Genomic DNA, 17,585 nt, shown 5'->3' on the forward strand with positions numbered 1-17,585 from the left:
TCTGAATCACATTACATATGTCCTGGCCGAGGCACCGCGAAATTGTGTAATCCAGCCAGGAAAATTATGAGCCATGTATTGACAGCTGCTTCATTTCTAGCCACCTACTACTGAAAATACGTGATCAGCTTGGAATGGTTGACTACCCTGGTACCCTAAGCAAGCCACAGTGGGCTTCATTACAGAGTTATAGGGGTAAAAAAAATTAAATTGTAGCTGCCTGCCATCACCACTAGGGGAGCTAAGGAGACAATGGATTTATTCTTATGTACATCTATATTAAATACGCTCCTTCTAGTGGTGGATTCTAGGAGTGACATGTGAATATACAGTACAGACCAAAAGTTTGGACACACCTTCTTATTTAAAGATTTTTCAGTATTTTCATGACTATGAAAATTGTACATTCACACTGAAGGCATCAAAACTATAAATTAACACATGTGGAATTATATACTTAACAAAAAAGTGTGAAACAACTGAAAATATGTCTTATATTCTAGGTTCTTCAAAGTAGCCACCTTTTGCTTTGATGACTGCTTTGCACACTCTTGGCATTCTCTTGATGAGCTTCAAGAGGTAGTCACCAGAAATGGTTTTCACTTCACAGGTGTGCCCTGTCAGGTTTAATAAGTGGGATTTCTTGCCTTATAAATGGGGTTGGGACCATCAGTTGTGTTGTGCAGAAGTCAGGTGGATACACAGCTGATAGTCCTACTGAATAGACTGTTAGAATTTGTATTATGGCAAGAAAAAAGCAGCTAAGTAAAGAAAAATGAGTGGCCATCATTACTTTAAGAAATTAAGGTCAGTCAGTACGAAAAATTGTGAAAACTTTGAAAGTGTCCCCAAGTGCAGTTGCAAAAACCATCAAGCGCTACAAAGAAACTGGATCACATGAGGACCGCCGCAGGAAAGGAAGACCAAGAGTCACCTCTGCTTCTGAGGATAAGTTTATCCGAGTCACCAGCCTCAGAAATCGCAGGTTAGCAGCAGCTCAGATTAGAGACCAGGTCAATGCCACACAGAGTTCTAGCAGCAGACACATCTCTTCAACAACTGTTAAGAGGAGACTTTGTGCAGCAGGCCTTCATGGTAAAATAGCTGCTAAGAAACCACTACTAAGGACAGGCAACAAGCAGAAGAGACTTGCTTGGGCTAAAGAACACAAGGAATGGACATTAGACCTTTGGAAATCTGTGCTTTGGTCTGATGAGTCCAAATTTGAGATTTTTGGTTCCAACCACAGTGTCTTTGTGCGACGCAAAAAAGGTGAACGGATGGACTCTACATGCCTGGTTCACACCGTGAAGCATGGAGGAGGAGGTGTGATGGTGTGGGGGTGCTTTGCTGGTGACACTGTTGGGGATTTATTCAAAATTGAAGGCAAACTGAACCAGCATGGCTACCACAGCATCTTGCAGCAGCATGCTATTCCATCCGGTTTGCGTTTAGTTGGACCATCATTTATTTTTCAACAGGACAATGACCCCAAACACACCTCCAGGCTGTGTAAGGACTATTTGACCAAGAGGGAGAGTGATGGGGTGATACGCCAGATGACCTGGCCTCCACAGTCACCAGACCTGAACCCAATCGAGATGGTTTGGGGTGAGCTGGACCGCAGAGTGAAGGCAAAAGGGCCAACAAGTGCTAAGCATCTCTGGGAACTCCTTCAAGATTGTTGGAAGACCATTTCCGGTGACTACCTCTTGAAGCTCATCAAGAGAATGCCAAGAGTGTGCAAAGCAGTCATCAAAGCAAAAGGTGGCTACTTTGAAGAACCTAGAATATAAGACATATTTTCAGTTGTTTCACACTTTTTTGTTAAGTATATAATTCCACATGTGTTAATTCATAGTTTTGATGCCTTCAGTGTGAATGTACAATTTTCATAGTCATGAAAATACAGAAAAATCTTTAAATGAGAAGGTGTGTCCAAACTTTTGGTCTGTACTGTACATCTATATTAAATACGCTCCTTCTAGTGGTGGATTCTAGGAGTGACATGTGAATATATATAATTGTATTCTATTGCGCCTGATGATTCAAAATATCCAATAAATCAGAACATCAGGCAACAGACCCAAGGAATAAATGCCCTAAGCCTAAACTACATAAACAGCATAGATATAAAAGTATCTTGAGTTAACACACATACGTGGCATAGAGACAGGCCATTCCACCACAATTTGGTGTTTAGTGGACCCGGAGATGGTAAAAATCAGCGTTCCTGCAGCCAACACCAGGAGGAGCACACTGACTATACCTATATACAGCTTCAATTGAGACCATTTGCAATGATCTCCCCCTAGTGGTGACAGTAGGCAGCCAAATTAATTATCACAGTTTTTTAATTTGTAATTGCTAGAGAGATCCTTCACTTTCGCTCCCCACAGAATACACATCGGGTCTAATCTAAATTTTGCCATGAGACCCTATGATGTTTCCTGCTAGCTGCAGATACTGCATGGGAAACCGCCGCTTCAGACGAAGAATGAGAATGGTCACAGTATGCTATTAACATAGCGGGGCAGCTGTCATGGCGGCTACTACATCTGTAAGCAGAGGTGGGGCTAAGGATGATAATTCTGACAACCTAAATCACATCCAACTATAGTAGCGATGTGTTTATCAAATTGTTCAGACAGGGATGCAATATAATTAGGCAAAAATGACGACTCAGCACAGGGGAGACACAATTAATATTTCATAGGAAAGCATCAATAGAATTTCTATTTGCAGCTCAGGATAGTAGTAACAGTGCAGTCAGTCTGACTCCGAGCTAAAAGGGATTATACCAGGTGAAGTGCTGGAGGTGTCAGAATACGCAGAGCATCACAGCTATAATAGAAAGGTGTCTGAACACACAGCATTGCAGCTATGATAGAAATGTGTCACCACACGCAGAGCATCACAGCTATAATAGAAAGGTGTCAGAACGCACAGCATTGCAGCTACGATAGAAAGGTGTCAGGACACGCAGAGCATCGCAGCTATGATAGAAAGGTGTCACCACACGCAGAGCATCACAGCTATAATGGAAAGGTGTCAGAACGCACAGCATTGCAGCTACGATAGAAAGGTGTCAGGACACGCAGAGCATCGCAGCTATGATAGAAAGGTGTCACCACACGCAGAGCATCACAGCTATAATAGAGAGGTGTCAGAACGCACAGCATTGCAGCTATGATAGAAAGGTGTCAGGACACGCAGAGCATCGCAGCTATGATAGAGAGGTGTCAGAACGCACAGCATTGCAGCTATGATAGAAAGGCGTCAGAACACGCAGAGCATCACAGCTATGATAGAAAGGCGTCAGAACACGCAGAGCATCACAGCTATGATAGAAAGGTGTCAGAACACATCGAGCTTCACGGCTCTGAAAGAAAGGTGTCAGGACACGCAGAGCATTGCACCTATGAAAGAAAGGTGTCAGGACACGCAGAGCATCGCAACTATAATAGAAACGTGTCACGACACAGAGCATCGCAGCTATGATAGAAAGGTGTCATGGTATGCAGAGCATTGCAGCAATGATAGAAGGGTGTCAAAACATGCAGAGCATCACAGTTATGATAGGAAGGTGTCAGAACACCTCTAATACAATAATATGAATATGCAGAGCATCACAGCTATGATAGGAAGGTGTCAAAACATGCATAACATTGCAGCTATGATACAAAGGTGTCAGATCAAGTGGAGCATTGCAGTTATGATAAGAAGGTGTCCGAATACGCAGAGCATCGCAGCTATGATAGAAAGGTGTCAGATCATGCAGAGCATCGTAGTTATGATAACAAGGCATCAGAACACAGAGCATTGCAGCTTGCTGTGTATATGGCTATGTAGTCCATGCCTACCCCTTATCACCACTGAAATCTCCTACAATGGGCACATGAGCACCAGAACTGGACCATGGTGCAATGGAAGAAGGCGGCCTGACCTGATAAATCACATTTTGACTTCAACGTTCTGGTGCCAGATACCACAGGAGCCTTCTGAGGTCTTATTGGGTCCATGCCTCGGTGGGTCAAAGCTGTTCTGGTCCAGTGCAATGACATATTCCACCCAGTGGATCTGCTGTGTGCACTGTGGCATCAGATGACTACACACAGGTTTGCAGCAGCAGGGACAGCTGTGTTGCAGATGCATCTCTCCATTGGAATGCATTGAAGTTGGGGGTGGGGGTTACACTATACACAGAAATCATTGCTCTCAGTGTGAACAGGAGGGCTGAATCACTGCACACACTAGTGACTAATCCAGCTATGTAGGACATGCATTTCAATGGAGCAATGGGGACTCTGCTGCTATTATCACAACTACATCTCTGCGGCTGACACAGAGACTATGGCTGTGTGCAAATACACTGAAGGCACTGGCAATGTCTTTTACCTGGGTGTCAAATCTTCATTAGCATCTTCTTTTTCAGCAGGGACATTTTTGTGCAGGTGTCAGACATCCCTCAGTGCAGTTCTAAAAAAAGATCTACAGTTACAAGCTGCAGTACTGGGCTTCGCCGCTGGGGGACAGTGGAGAGCACTGTGCTAGCAATGTGTATGGGAGGAATTAGGTAGGTGTGTGTGTGAGTCTAAGAATCAAATCTGAGGCAGAGAGGGATACACAAGTCATTGGTACAGTTCCCTGGCATCTTGGCACAGCTCTTCTACCCTATGCATCTGTCATTTTCTGCATAGCCAGCCCTACTTATTGCATTGCAACCTCAATAGCAGGCATTGAGGAGGGTACCAGGACCTCTTGATGAAGGATGATAGGACCAAGCCAGCTGCTGCAGACCTCCCCAGTGCCCTGCAAAGCATCCTTCCTGCACTGATCCTGGGCTGCCCATTCCTGTGACTACCCCCCTGCCCAATGCCTGACAATGGGATGGATATTTGCACTGCTCTTCTCTTTCCTTTGCACCCCCAGCTTTGCCTTTAGCTCCCACTTTGACTCTGGTAAGTTGGAGCAGCCTTTATTTTCTTGATATGCTTCTATTTCTTTGCATTAGAATTTGGTTTGTTTGCTCCCCCTTCCAGATATTCTGGAGACAGATTCCCAGACTCCCCTCCCACTCCTTCTGCATAACCCTCCCTTCTGCGGATTGATTGTGAGGTTGGGGAGCAGAGGTCTGGATGGTACCTGCTGGTTCTGGGCTTGTTTTTAGGGTTGTTGCAGTCATTGCCCCCAGTGGTGGGTTGCAGTCTATTGCAGCTGCTGGGGAGGGCTTCCTATGGCCTGGGCATTGTAGAGTGGGCTGCACAATTACATGTGGATTAAGTGCTGAGTGCTCCAGGATCAGACAGATGACATGCAAGCTCTGCTGTGTCTCACTGGGGCTGTAGGATGGATGGATGATGGATCAGCTAAATTCCAGGTAATCATTCCCCTCCCCCTCATTGTACAGTCAAACACTGGAGTCCTCACTGTCATGTCCTGATTCCACATTACTGTGATACAATGTAGCACTGGAGGCAATAATATTGTGCTGGGAGGAATACAATGTAGCTGAGATGTGCACTGGGGTATACAGTTCTGCAGCACTGCTGTCTAATATAGTCATACTTCCAAGTGTATAGTGTAGTTATACTGCCATGTATATCAGGTAGCTATACTGCCATGTATATAATATAGTCATACTTCCAAGTGTATAGTGTAGTTATACTGCCATGTATATAGCGTAGTATACTGCCATGTATATAATATAGTCATACTTCCAAGTGTATAGTGTAGTTATACTTCCATGTATATAATGTACATATACCAGCATGTATATCATGTAGCTATACTGCCATGTATATAATATAGTCATACTTCCAAGTGTATAGTGTAGTTATACTTCCATGTATATAGCGTAGTATACTGCCATGTATATAATGTACTTATACCAGCATGTATATCAGGTAGCTATACTGCCATGTATATAATATAGTCATACTTCCATGTATATAGCGTAGTATACTGCCATGTATATAATGTACATATACCAGCATGTATATCATGTAGCTATACTGCCATGTATATAATATAGTCATACTTCCATGTATATAGCGTAGTATACTGCCATGTATATAATGTACGTATACCAGCATGTATATCAGGTAGCTATACTGCCATGTATATAATATAGTCATACTTCCATGTATATAGCGTAGTATACTGCCATGTATATAATGTACTTATACCAGCATGTATATCAGGTAGCTATACTGCCATGTATATAATACAGTCATACTTCCATGTATATAGCGTAGTATACTGCCATGTATATAATGTACGTATACCAGCATGTATATCAGGTAGCTATACTGCCATGTATATAATATAGTCATACTTCCAAGTGTATAGTCTAGTTATACTGCCATGTATATAGCGTAGTATACTGCCATGTATATAATGTACATATACCACCATGTATATCATGTAGCTATACTGCCATGTATATAATATAGTCATACTTCTAAGTGTATAGTGTAGTTATACTTCCAAGTGTATAGCGTAGTATACTGCCATGTATATAATGTACTTATACCAGCATGTATATCAGGTAGCTATACTGCCATGTATATAATACAGTCATACTTCCATGTATATAGCGTAGTATACTGCCATGTATATAATGTACGTATACCAGCATGTATATCAGGTAGCTATACTGCCATGTATATAATGTAGCTATACTGCGATGTATATAATATAGTCATACTTCCAAGTGTATAGTCTAGTTATACTGCCATGTATATAGCGTAGTATACTGCCATGTATATAATGTACATATACCACCATGTATATCATGTAGCTATACTGCGATGTATATAATATAGTCATACTTCTAAGTGTATAGTGTAGTTATACTTCCAAGTGTATAACGTAGTATACTGCCATGTATATCATGTAGCTATACTGCGATGTATATAATATAGTCATACTTCCAAGTGTATAGTCTAGTTATACTGCCATGTATATAGCGTAGTATACTGCCATGTATATAATGTACATATACCACCATGTATATCATGTAGCTATACTGCCATGTATATAATATAGTCATACTTCTAAGTGTATAGTGTAGTTATACTTCCAAGTGTATAGCGTAGTATACTGCCATGTATATAATGTACGTATACCACCATGTATATCAGGTAGCTATACTGCGATGTATATAATATAGTCATACTTCCAAGTGTATAGTGTAGTTATACTTCCATGTATATAGCGTAGTATACTGCCATGTATATAATATAGTCATACTTCCATGTATATAGCGTAGTATACTGCCATGTATATAATGTACATATACCAGCATGTATATCATGTAGCTATACTGCGATGTATATAATATAGTCATACTTCCATGTATATAGCGTAGTATACTGCCATGTATATAATGTACGTATACCAGCATGTATATCATGTAGCTATACTGCGATGTATATAATATAGTCATACTTCCAAGTGTATAGTCTAGTTATACTGCCATGTATATAATGTACTTATACCAGCATGTATATCATGTAGCTATACTGCCATGTATATAATATAGTCATACTTCCATGTATATAGCGTAGTATACTGCCATGTATATAATGTACGTATACCAGCATGTATATCAGGTAGCTATACTGCCATGTATATAATATAGTCATACTTCCATGTATATAGCGTAGTATACTGCCATGTATATAATGTACGTATACCAGCATGTATATCATGTAGCTATACTGCGATGTATATAATATAGTCATACTTCCATGTATATAGCGTAGTATACTGCCATGTATATAATGTACGTATACCAGCATGTATATCAGGTAGCTATACTGCCATGTATATAATATAGTCATACTTCCATGTATATAGCGTAGTATACTGCCATGTATATAATGTACGTATACCAGCATGTATATCATGTAGCTATACTGCGATGTATATAATATAGTCATACTTCCAAGTGTATAGTCTAGTTATACTGCCATGTATATAGCGTAGTATACTGCCATGTATGTAATGTACATATACCACCATGTATATCATGTAGCTATACTGCCATGTATATAATATAGTCATACTTCCAAGTATATAGTCTAGTTATACTGCCATGTATATAGCGTAGTATACTGCCATGTATATAATGTACATATACCACCATGTATATCATGTAGCTATACTGCCATGTATATAATATAGTCATACTTCTAAGTGTATAGTGTAGTTATACTTCCAAGTGTATAGCGTAGTATACTGCCATGTATATAATGTACGTATACCACCATGTATATCAGGTAGCTATACTGCGATGTATATAATATAGTCATACTGCCATGTATATAGCGTAGTATACTGCCATGTATATAATGTACTTATACCAGCATGTATATCATGTAGCTATACTGCCATGTATATAATATAGTCATACTTCCAAGTGTATAGTGTAGTTATACTTCCATGTATATAGCGTAGTATACTGCCATGTATATAATGTACATATACCAGCATGTATATCAGGTAGCTATACTGCGATGTATATAATATAGTCATACTTCCATGTATATAGCGTAGTATACTGCCATGTATATAATGTACATATACCAGCATGTATATCATGTAGCTATACTGCGATGTATATAATATAGTCATACTTCCATGTATATAGCGTAGTATACTGCCATGTATATAATGTACGTATACCAGCATGTATATCATGTAGCTATACTGCCATGTATATAATATAGTCATACTTCCAAGTGTATAGTCTAGTTATACTGCCATGTATATAGCGTAGTATACTGCCATGTATATAATGTACATATACCAGCATGTATATCAGGTAGCTATACTGCGATGTATATAATATAGTCATACTTCCATGTATATAGCGTAGTATACTGCCATGTATATAATGTACATATACCAGCATGTATATCATGTAGCTATACTGCGATGTATATAATATAGTCATACTTCCATGTATATAGCGTAGTATACTGCCATGTATATAATGTACATATACCAGCATGTATATCAGGTAGCTATACTGCGATGTATATAATATAGTCATACTTCCATGTATATAGCGTAGTATACTGCCATGTATATAATGTACATATACCAGCATGTATATCATGTAGCTATACTGCGATGTATATAATATAGTCATACTTCCATGTATATAGCGTAGTATACTGCCATGTATATAATGTACGTATACCAGCATGTATATCATGTAGCAATACTGCCAGGTATTAAATATAGTCATACTTCCATGTATATAGCGTAGTATACTGCCATGTATATAATGTACGTATACCAGCATGTATATCATGTAGCAATACTGCCAGGTATTAAATATAGTCATACTGTCATGTATATAAAGTACATATCCTGCCATGTGTATAATGTAGTTATACAGCCATGTATATCATGTAGCTATACTGCCGTGTATATCATGTAGTTATACTGCAATGTATATAATGTTATCAAAATGCCATATATATCATGTAGCAATACTGCCAGGTATATAATATAGTCATACTGCAATGTATATAATGCACATATAACCACCATGTATATCATGTAGTTATACTGCCATGTATATAGTGTAGTATATTGCCATGTATATAATGTACATATACCACCATGTATATCATGTTGTTATACTGCCATGTATATAGCGTAGTATACTGCCATGTATATAATGTACATATACCACCATGTATATCATGTAGCTATACTGCCATGTATATAATATAGTAATACTGCCATGTATATAATGTACACATACTGGCATGTGTATAATGTAGTTATACCGGCATGTATATAATATAATCATAATGCCATGTATAAAGTGTAAGCAATACTACTGCCATCTATATAATATAGTCATACTTCCAAGTATATAGTGTAATTATACTGCCTTGTATATAACATAGTATACTGCCATATATATAATGTACATTTACCCCCATGCATATCATGTAGCTATACTGCCATGTACAGTCATGGCCAAAAGTTTTGAGAATGACACCAAAATTATATTTTCACATGATCTGCTGGCCTCTGGTTTTTATTAGTGTTTGTCTGATGTTTATATCACATACAGAAATATAATTGCAATCATATTATGAGTACCAATAGGTTATATTGACAGTTAGAATGAGTTAATGCAGCAAGTCAATATTTGCAGTGTTGCCCCTTCTTCTTCAAGACCTCTGTAATTCTCCCTGGCATGCTCTCAATCAACTTTTGGACCAAATCCTGACTGATAGCAGTCCATTCTTGCATAATCAATGCTTGCATTTTGCCAGAATTTGTTGGTTTTTGTTTGTCCACCCGTCTCTTGATGATTGACCACAAGTTCTCAATGGGATTAAGATCTGGGGAGTTTCCAGGCCATGGACCCAAAATCTCTATGTTTTGTTCCATGAGCCATTTAGTTATCACCTTTGCTTTATGGCAAGGTGCTCCATCATGCTGGAAAAGGCATTGTTGGGCGCCAAACTGCTCTTGGACGGTTGGGAGAAGTTGCTCTTGGAGGACATTCTGGTACCATTCTTTATTCATGGCTGTGTTTTTAGGCAAGACTGTGAGAGAGCCGATTCCCTTGGCTGAGAAGCAACCCCACACATGAATGGTTTCAGGATGCTTTACAGTTGGCATGAGACAAGACTGGAGGTAGCGCTCACCTCTTCTTCTCCGAATAAGCTGTTTTCCAGATGTCCCAAACAATCGAAAATGGGATTAATCAGAGAAAATGACTTTGCCCCAGTCCTCAGCAGTCCACTCTCTGTACCTTTTGCAGAATATCAGTCGGTCCCTGATGTTTTTTCTGGAGAGAAGTGGCTTCTTTGCTGCCCTCCTTGAAACCAGCCCTTGCTCAAAGAGTCTCTGCCTCACAGTGCGTGCAGAAGCACTCACACCAGCCTGCTGCCATTCCTGAGCAAGCTCGGCACTGCTGGTAGTCCGATCCCGCAGCTGAAACAGTTTTAAGATACGGTCCTGGCGCTTGCTGATCTTTCTTGGGCGCCCTGGAGCCTTTTTGACAACAATGGAAGCTCTCTCCTTGAAGTTCTTGATGATGCGATAGATTGTTGACTGAGGTGCAATCTTTGTAGCTGCGATACTCTTCCCTGTTAGGCCATTTTTGTGCAGTGCAATGATGGCTGCACGTGTTTCTTTAGAGATAACCATGGTTAACTGAGGAGAAACAATGATACCAAGAACCAGCCTCCTTTTAAAGTGTCCAGTGATGTCATTCTTACTTAATCATGACTGATTGATCGCCAGCCCTGTCCTCATCAACACCCACACCTGTGTTAATGGATCAATCACTAAAACGATGTTAGCTGCTCCTTTTAAGGCAGGACTGCAATGATGTTGAAATGTGTTTTGGGGGTTAAAGTACATTTTCTGGGCAAATATTGACTTTGCAAGTACAGTAATTGCTGTTAAGCTGATCACTCTTTGACATTCAGGAGTATATGCAAATTGCCATTACAAAAAATGAAGCAGTAAACTTTGGAAAAATTACTATTTGTCTCATTCTCAATACTTTTGGCCATGACTGTATATAGTGCAGTTATACTGGTCTTTATACACTGTTTACTACACTGCCATGTATATAATGTAATAATACCACCATGTATATAATGTAGCTATACTGTCATATATATTATAATCATATTGCCATGTATATCTTTTACATATACTGCCATGCATGTAGCAATATAGCATAGTCATACTACCATGTATATAACATAGTTATACTGGCATGTACTGTATATAATGTAGTCATAATGCCATGAATATAATGAAATTGTACTGCCATGTACATAATGTAGTGATACTACTATCTATATAATGTATAGTTGCAATCAAAATTATTCACCCTTTTTGTAAATTCAGCTTTTTAACAAAACTTACAACCTTTCTGCTGTTTGCAATAAACTAATCAAACAAGAACAATGTAAATATCTGAACACAACTAATATAACAAGTGGTTTCTCCTATTCAGCACAAAATGCCACTTTTACTGACTACTGCAGTCTCCGAATTATTCATCCCTCCATGACAAGCATCTGTAGTACTCAGTAGAGCCCCTCTGGCTATAATGACCTGCTGCAACCATGATGCATAGCCAGATACCAGCTTCTGGCAGCGTTCCTGAGGGTTCTTAGGCCATTCTTCATTGACAATTGCCTCCAGGTCACTGATATTCTTGGGTTTGCTGCTACTGCCTTCTTCAAATCCCACCAAAAAATTTCTATGGGGTTCAAAACAAAAGACTAGGACTGACACATTAGAATCTCCCAGAACTTCTGAATCCAAACCTTGGCTGACTTTGACGTATGTTTAGGATCACTATCCTGTTGAAAAGTCCAATGACGCTTAAGCTTCAGCTATGATTCTCCTAGGATTACTTGATCAAATTCATATTGCCATCCACAAGTTTCCAGTGCTAAAGGAAGCAAAGCAGCCCCAGACTATCACTGAGCCACCGCCATTCTTTACTGCAGGCATCACTGAGCCACTGACATACTTCACTGTAGATATCACTGAGCCACCACTATCCTTCACTGTAGGCATCACCAAGCCACCGCCATGCTTCACTTTTGACATCCACAATCCACTGGCATGCTTCACTGGAGACATCACCGATCCACCGACATCTTTCCTGTAGGTATCACTGAGCTACAGCTGTGCTTCACTATAGGCATAACCGAACCACTACCACGGCTCACTGTTGGCATCACTGAGTCACCACCATGCTTCACTGTAGGCATCCGTGAGCCATCGCCATGCTTTACTGTAAGCAGGGTGTTCTTTTCAGCATGTGCTTTACTCTTTCTCCTACAGACATACCATTGATCCATAAGCCTGAAAAGTTCCAGTTTTGTTTAATCGCTGCACAGAACAAAATCATAATACTTTTGTAGCCTATTTTTTGGATTTGATCATATTGTAGCAGACTTTTCTTATGCTTTTGGGTCAGAAGAGGTGATGATGACTTTGGGCATGGAGATCTTCAGTGTTTAGTATGCACCTTACTGTACAAACTGAAACCTTAGTGCTTGCTGCAGCCAAATCTAGCTGCAGGTCTTTTGCTGTCCTTTGAGGGTCTTTGACCACGTGCCTCCTCAGGAATGTGGTGGCGGTGAGTGATACCTTTCTTCTACCAAGTCCATGTAGTGGAGCCAGGATTCCTATAACTTTGAACCTGTTAATTACCGTATTTTGTGGATTATAAAATGCATCGGATTATAAGACACACCCCAAATTTTGGGAGGAAAATAGGAAAAAAACATTTTTTAATAAAATGGTGGTGTGTCTTATGGTCTGCTTTTACAGTAGCTTACATGGGGTGTGGCGGCGGTGGAGCAGGGAGGCGGGGTCGCTGCTGCAGGAAGCTAGTGGGGCAATGCTGCAGGTCCCAGACTGGTAGGAGGCATTGTTCGGTGGAGGCAGGAGTGGGGCAATGCTGTGGGCCCAAGGTTGGTAGGAGGGGGTGCTCGGTGGTGCTTGGCGGTGCAGGTGCTCCACTGTCATTTTGTGAAAGCCCTGAGCTCCCGCATTTTCCATGGTTTTCAATGCGGTGGACTTCGGTAAAATGGCCGCTGGAGGCGGCGAATGCACAGATTGAAATCTTGGCACCGAGATCTCGTCTCCCGAACCCTCAATCTGCGCATGTGCCGCCTATGGCGGACATTTTCCCGAAGTCCAACTCATTGAAAACCATGAAAAATGCAGAACCTCAGGGCTTTCACAAAATGTCGGTGGAGTCGCCGCACTGCCGAACACCCCCCCTACCAGCCTGGGACCCACAGTATCATTCCCACTCCTGCCACGCTCTGCCAGCTTCCTGCAGCAGTGACCCTGGGACCCCGTTCCACCGCAGCTGGTTAGCTACATTTGAATTATAAGATGCACCCCCATTTTCCCCAAAAATTTTGGGGGAAAAAGTGTATTTTATACTCCGAAAAATACGGTATGATTACAACTTTAGGAGCATTCACTGTCTTTATATCTTGTATCCTTTTCCTTGTTTGTACAGACAGGGATCTCTTCTCTTCACTGTTGGGATCACTTTCAACCCAAGAATATTAGTGACCTGGAGGCCATTGTCCATGAGGAATGGGCTTAGATTCCTCAGAAACGCTGCCAGAATCACATTTGCAGCAGGTCATAACAGCCAGAGGAGCTCTACAAAGTACTAGAGATGCTTGTCATAGTGGTGTGAATAATTAGGAGACTGCACTAATCAATAAAAGTTGCATTTTGTGTTACATTTGGAGAAACCACTTGTTATATTAGTTGTGTTGAGTTATTTATATTCTCGCCATGCAGTAGACGGACTTTCATTAAATTTTGGGGCCCCTGTAGTAAAGGTGATGTGGAGGTGGCACCATAGATGGGAAGAAGAAAGCCTACCCAGCACCGACTGATAAAAAAACGGGGGTGAGGGGACCCATTTTCACCTCCAAAGCAGGTGCAATTGTGCATTTTGATGGGCCCTTGGACTACAAAGGTCCCATATATTGTTCTTGCACAGGGGCCCTCTTACGTCTGTGTCCGCCAGTGTACATAGGTGAGCTGTAACCCATGTGTAACCTGTACCTCACCCACCTGCAGTCTAAGCTTATCCTCCTTAAAATAGGGGGTCTACCCGACACCCCGAAAGTTCTAAGCAATTATAAGATTTCTTCCTTTGAACTCTCTGATTCTCCTTAAAGCACTAGGGTGAACCATGTTGATGCCCCTGTTAAAGGGCCCACACATATAAAGCATTTAACCCTTTGCTACATTTACTTTTGCACATGACTGCAGGCCCTCGTTTGACTCGGCACCTCACGGTGTTACTGCTCTTAAGCCCAGAAGCCGCCAGGCTTGTCAGATAAACATCCGCCCTGGAAGTGTCTGCCTGTGCTTCTATTAATAGGCGCCAGTGAACGAGGAAACAGGCGGGTCAGGGGGCATTTCCTAATCCCGGACACACGAGACATGTCTCAGAGAGAATTGAACTCTGTAGTGCCTGTGGGTTCATAGATTTAGGAGAAGAGGTCTAAAATAAAAACTATGTTTGTTGCCCATAGCAACCCATCACAGCACAGCTTTCATTTTTCTACAGCTGTTTAAAAAATGAAAGCTGAACTCTGATTGGTCCGATTTAGTCGCTAAGGGTAACAAGGACAGGTTTTGATAAACAAGGTCTACTATCTAGCAACTGATCAGAGTTGGGAAACAAACACAGCTATAACTTTTTTTTAACATTTTTGGTCGATAGAGTTGTATCAGGGCTTGTTTTTCTGAAAAATGAGCTGTAGTTTTTGCTATTTCTATTTTAAAGGTGTTTGTTTCTAATAACAACCAATCGCAGCGCAACTTTCATTTTTCTATAGCTGTTTTAAGAATGAAAGCTGAGCTCTGATTGGTGACATGGTAACAAAAACAGGTTTTTCTAAATGAGGCCCACTGTCTAAAAGAAAAACTGTCTTTGTTGCTCATAGCAAACAATCAGAGTTCAACTTTCATTTTTCAAGAGTACTGTAAGAAATTAAAGCTGTGGTGTGATTGGTTGCTGTGTGCAACAAATATGGCTGACTCCAAGAGCTATAGGATTTTTATGTTTTGGTTAATAGCGTTGTGTCAAGGAAGGTTTGTTTTTCTGTAAAACAAGCTGTAGTGTAGTTTTTTTTATCATTTTAAGAGTCCATACAAGAATTTGATCTCTTTTTATTCCATTTTTTAGGAAGCAAAAATTTTTTTCATTTTTTCATTTCGGAAGTTACTGTATATTATATTTTTATTAGCTAGGCACACCGACATACCAATATGTTACATTTTTTTCATTTCATATTACATTTTATATATATATATATATATATATATATATATATATATATATATACATACATATATATATATATTTATATATATTATATACCGGTATATATATATATATACATATGATATAATATATATATTATTATATATGTATTATATATATATATATATATATATATATATATATATATATATATATATATATATACACAAGCACATATATATGTGGCACCCCAGGGGTCTGGTTTCCACAGTAACGGCAATGTTATGTCTGAGAGCAGGTGGGAGGTCTCTTGGTCAGGAATCCTATGCATGCCACACCTCCTGCCCAGTCCTGGGAGGGGAAGGACTTCCCCTATATAAACCTGGGGCTGAGGCAGGGTTAGTGAGTAGAGAAGAAGTAGAGACAGAGTAAAGAAGCAAATATAGGAACAGAACATCAGGAGCTCTGTGGGAGCAGTGTTACAAGGAGTCAGGGGCTGGCAGCTGCAGAGCTCGCCCTGACTGAGAAGATTTCTTACCGGACCCGGAGTCCGAGGCTGTGGGGACTAACTCCTACCCAGCAGCAGAATCCGTCAGGCAGGGGATTCCAGGTCCTCTGGCCAAGAAACCCGAAGGCACGGTCACACGCATGGGACCAGCACCGCCGTCGTGGAGCGGAAGCTACTAGAAGGCCCCGAGTCACCGGCCATACGGGTGAGCACCACACGGCACACTCAGGGACGTGGGCTACTTTTACCCGCCTCTAGCAAGGTAGCCAGAAGAGTACAGTTAGTTTGGGAGGCCTACAACTCCGCCTGGCCAGGGGAGATCCCATCTGCTCAAGGACTGACCAGGCCCCAATCGCTAGCCAGTACTCCGGGAGGGTCTATCTTTGTCACCAGTAAAGACCCTGAACTACACCGTACCGTCTCCGAGTGGTTCCTGCTACCCCCATCATCCACGTCGGCTGCCCTGAGGCCATACCCCTCCCGTTGGGGGTTATACTATCACGCTGCACAATCCTACCACCGGCCTCAGCGGTCTGCCCTGCAGCAGCAGCTCCTTAGCTGTACTCAACGGGTGGCGTAGTCGTCCAACATCTACCGCTAATACAGCGCCACTTAGTCTGACTCCCTGGGCACGGACCGGATCCCCGCCACGAGACTACAACCCTCAAGAGATCCGGCTCCGGGTAAGCTCCCGCGTGCGCAACGCAGCGCGACACAGGCCCAGGGGCGCGTCATATATATATATATATATAAAATCATTATTTTTATTTTATGCTTAGTTTTTTTACATTTTCTAATTCTCCTTTACATTGATCACTTGTACAATACACTGTAATACTGTAACAAAAGGCTATGTGCACACGATGTAGATTTGGTGCGTTTTTTGTGCGTTTTTTTCCGTGCGGAAATGCAGCAGAAACGCATTGCACATCTTATCCCATGACTTCCTATGACATTTTGCAAGTTCTGTGCGCATGGTCAGGATTGTTTCTGCGCGGATTTTAGGTGCGGAAAAAAACGCAGCATGACCATTTCTTGTGCGTTTCCGCATGCGGATTTGCCTACACAATGCATTGGAAAAATGCATGTCAAATCCGCAAGTAAAAACGCTTCAAAAACGCATAAAAAAACGCATGTAAAATCTACACGCATTTTTTCTGCCAAGGACATGCAGAAATGCTCAGGAAAATGTCTGCTTCATTTCTGCATTGTGGGCACATAGCCTAACAGTGCATTGTAAAATTACCAATCTCC

The 17,585-nt window shown here is 41.0% G+C and overlaps 1 protein-coding gene across 6 annotated transcripts in view; it reads left to right on the forward strand.

Annotated features, from left to right (window-relative positions):
* Positions 1-4,571: 4,571 nt before the first annotated feature.
* The window catches only part of AATK (apoptosis associated tyrosine kinase), a 195,981-nt gene continuing 182,967 nt past the window's right edge, over positions 4,572-17,585 (forward strand). For 5 of the 6 annotated variants that reach the window (XM_073682586.1, XM_073682588.1, XM_073682587.1 and 2 more), the window contains exon 1: positions 4,572-4,961. In XM_073682586.1, coding sequence (XP_073538687.1) covers positions 4,886-4,961 — 76 coding nt within the window. In that variant the 5' untranslated portion in view covers positions 4,572-4,885. Of the gene's footprint in view, positions 4,962-5,081; positions 5,381-17,585 lie in introns of those variants that run through there. The other variant, XM_073682591.1, reaches the window with a different exon arrangement.

The sequence above is a fragment of the Phyllobates terribilis genome, unplaced genomic scaffold, assembly GCF_046119375.1.
Source record: "Phyllobates terribilis strain yellow unplaced genomic scaffold, ASM4611937v1 Scaffold_5__5_contigs__length_657084704, whole genome shotgun sequence".
Lineage (NCBI taxonomy): Eukaryota > Metazoa > Chordata > Amphibia > Anura > Dendrobatidae > Phyllobates > Phyllobates terribilis.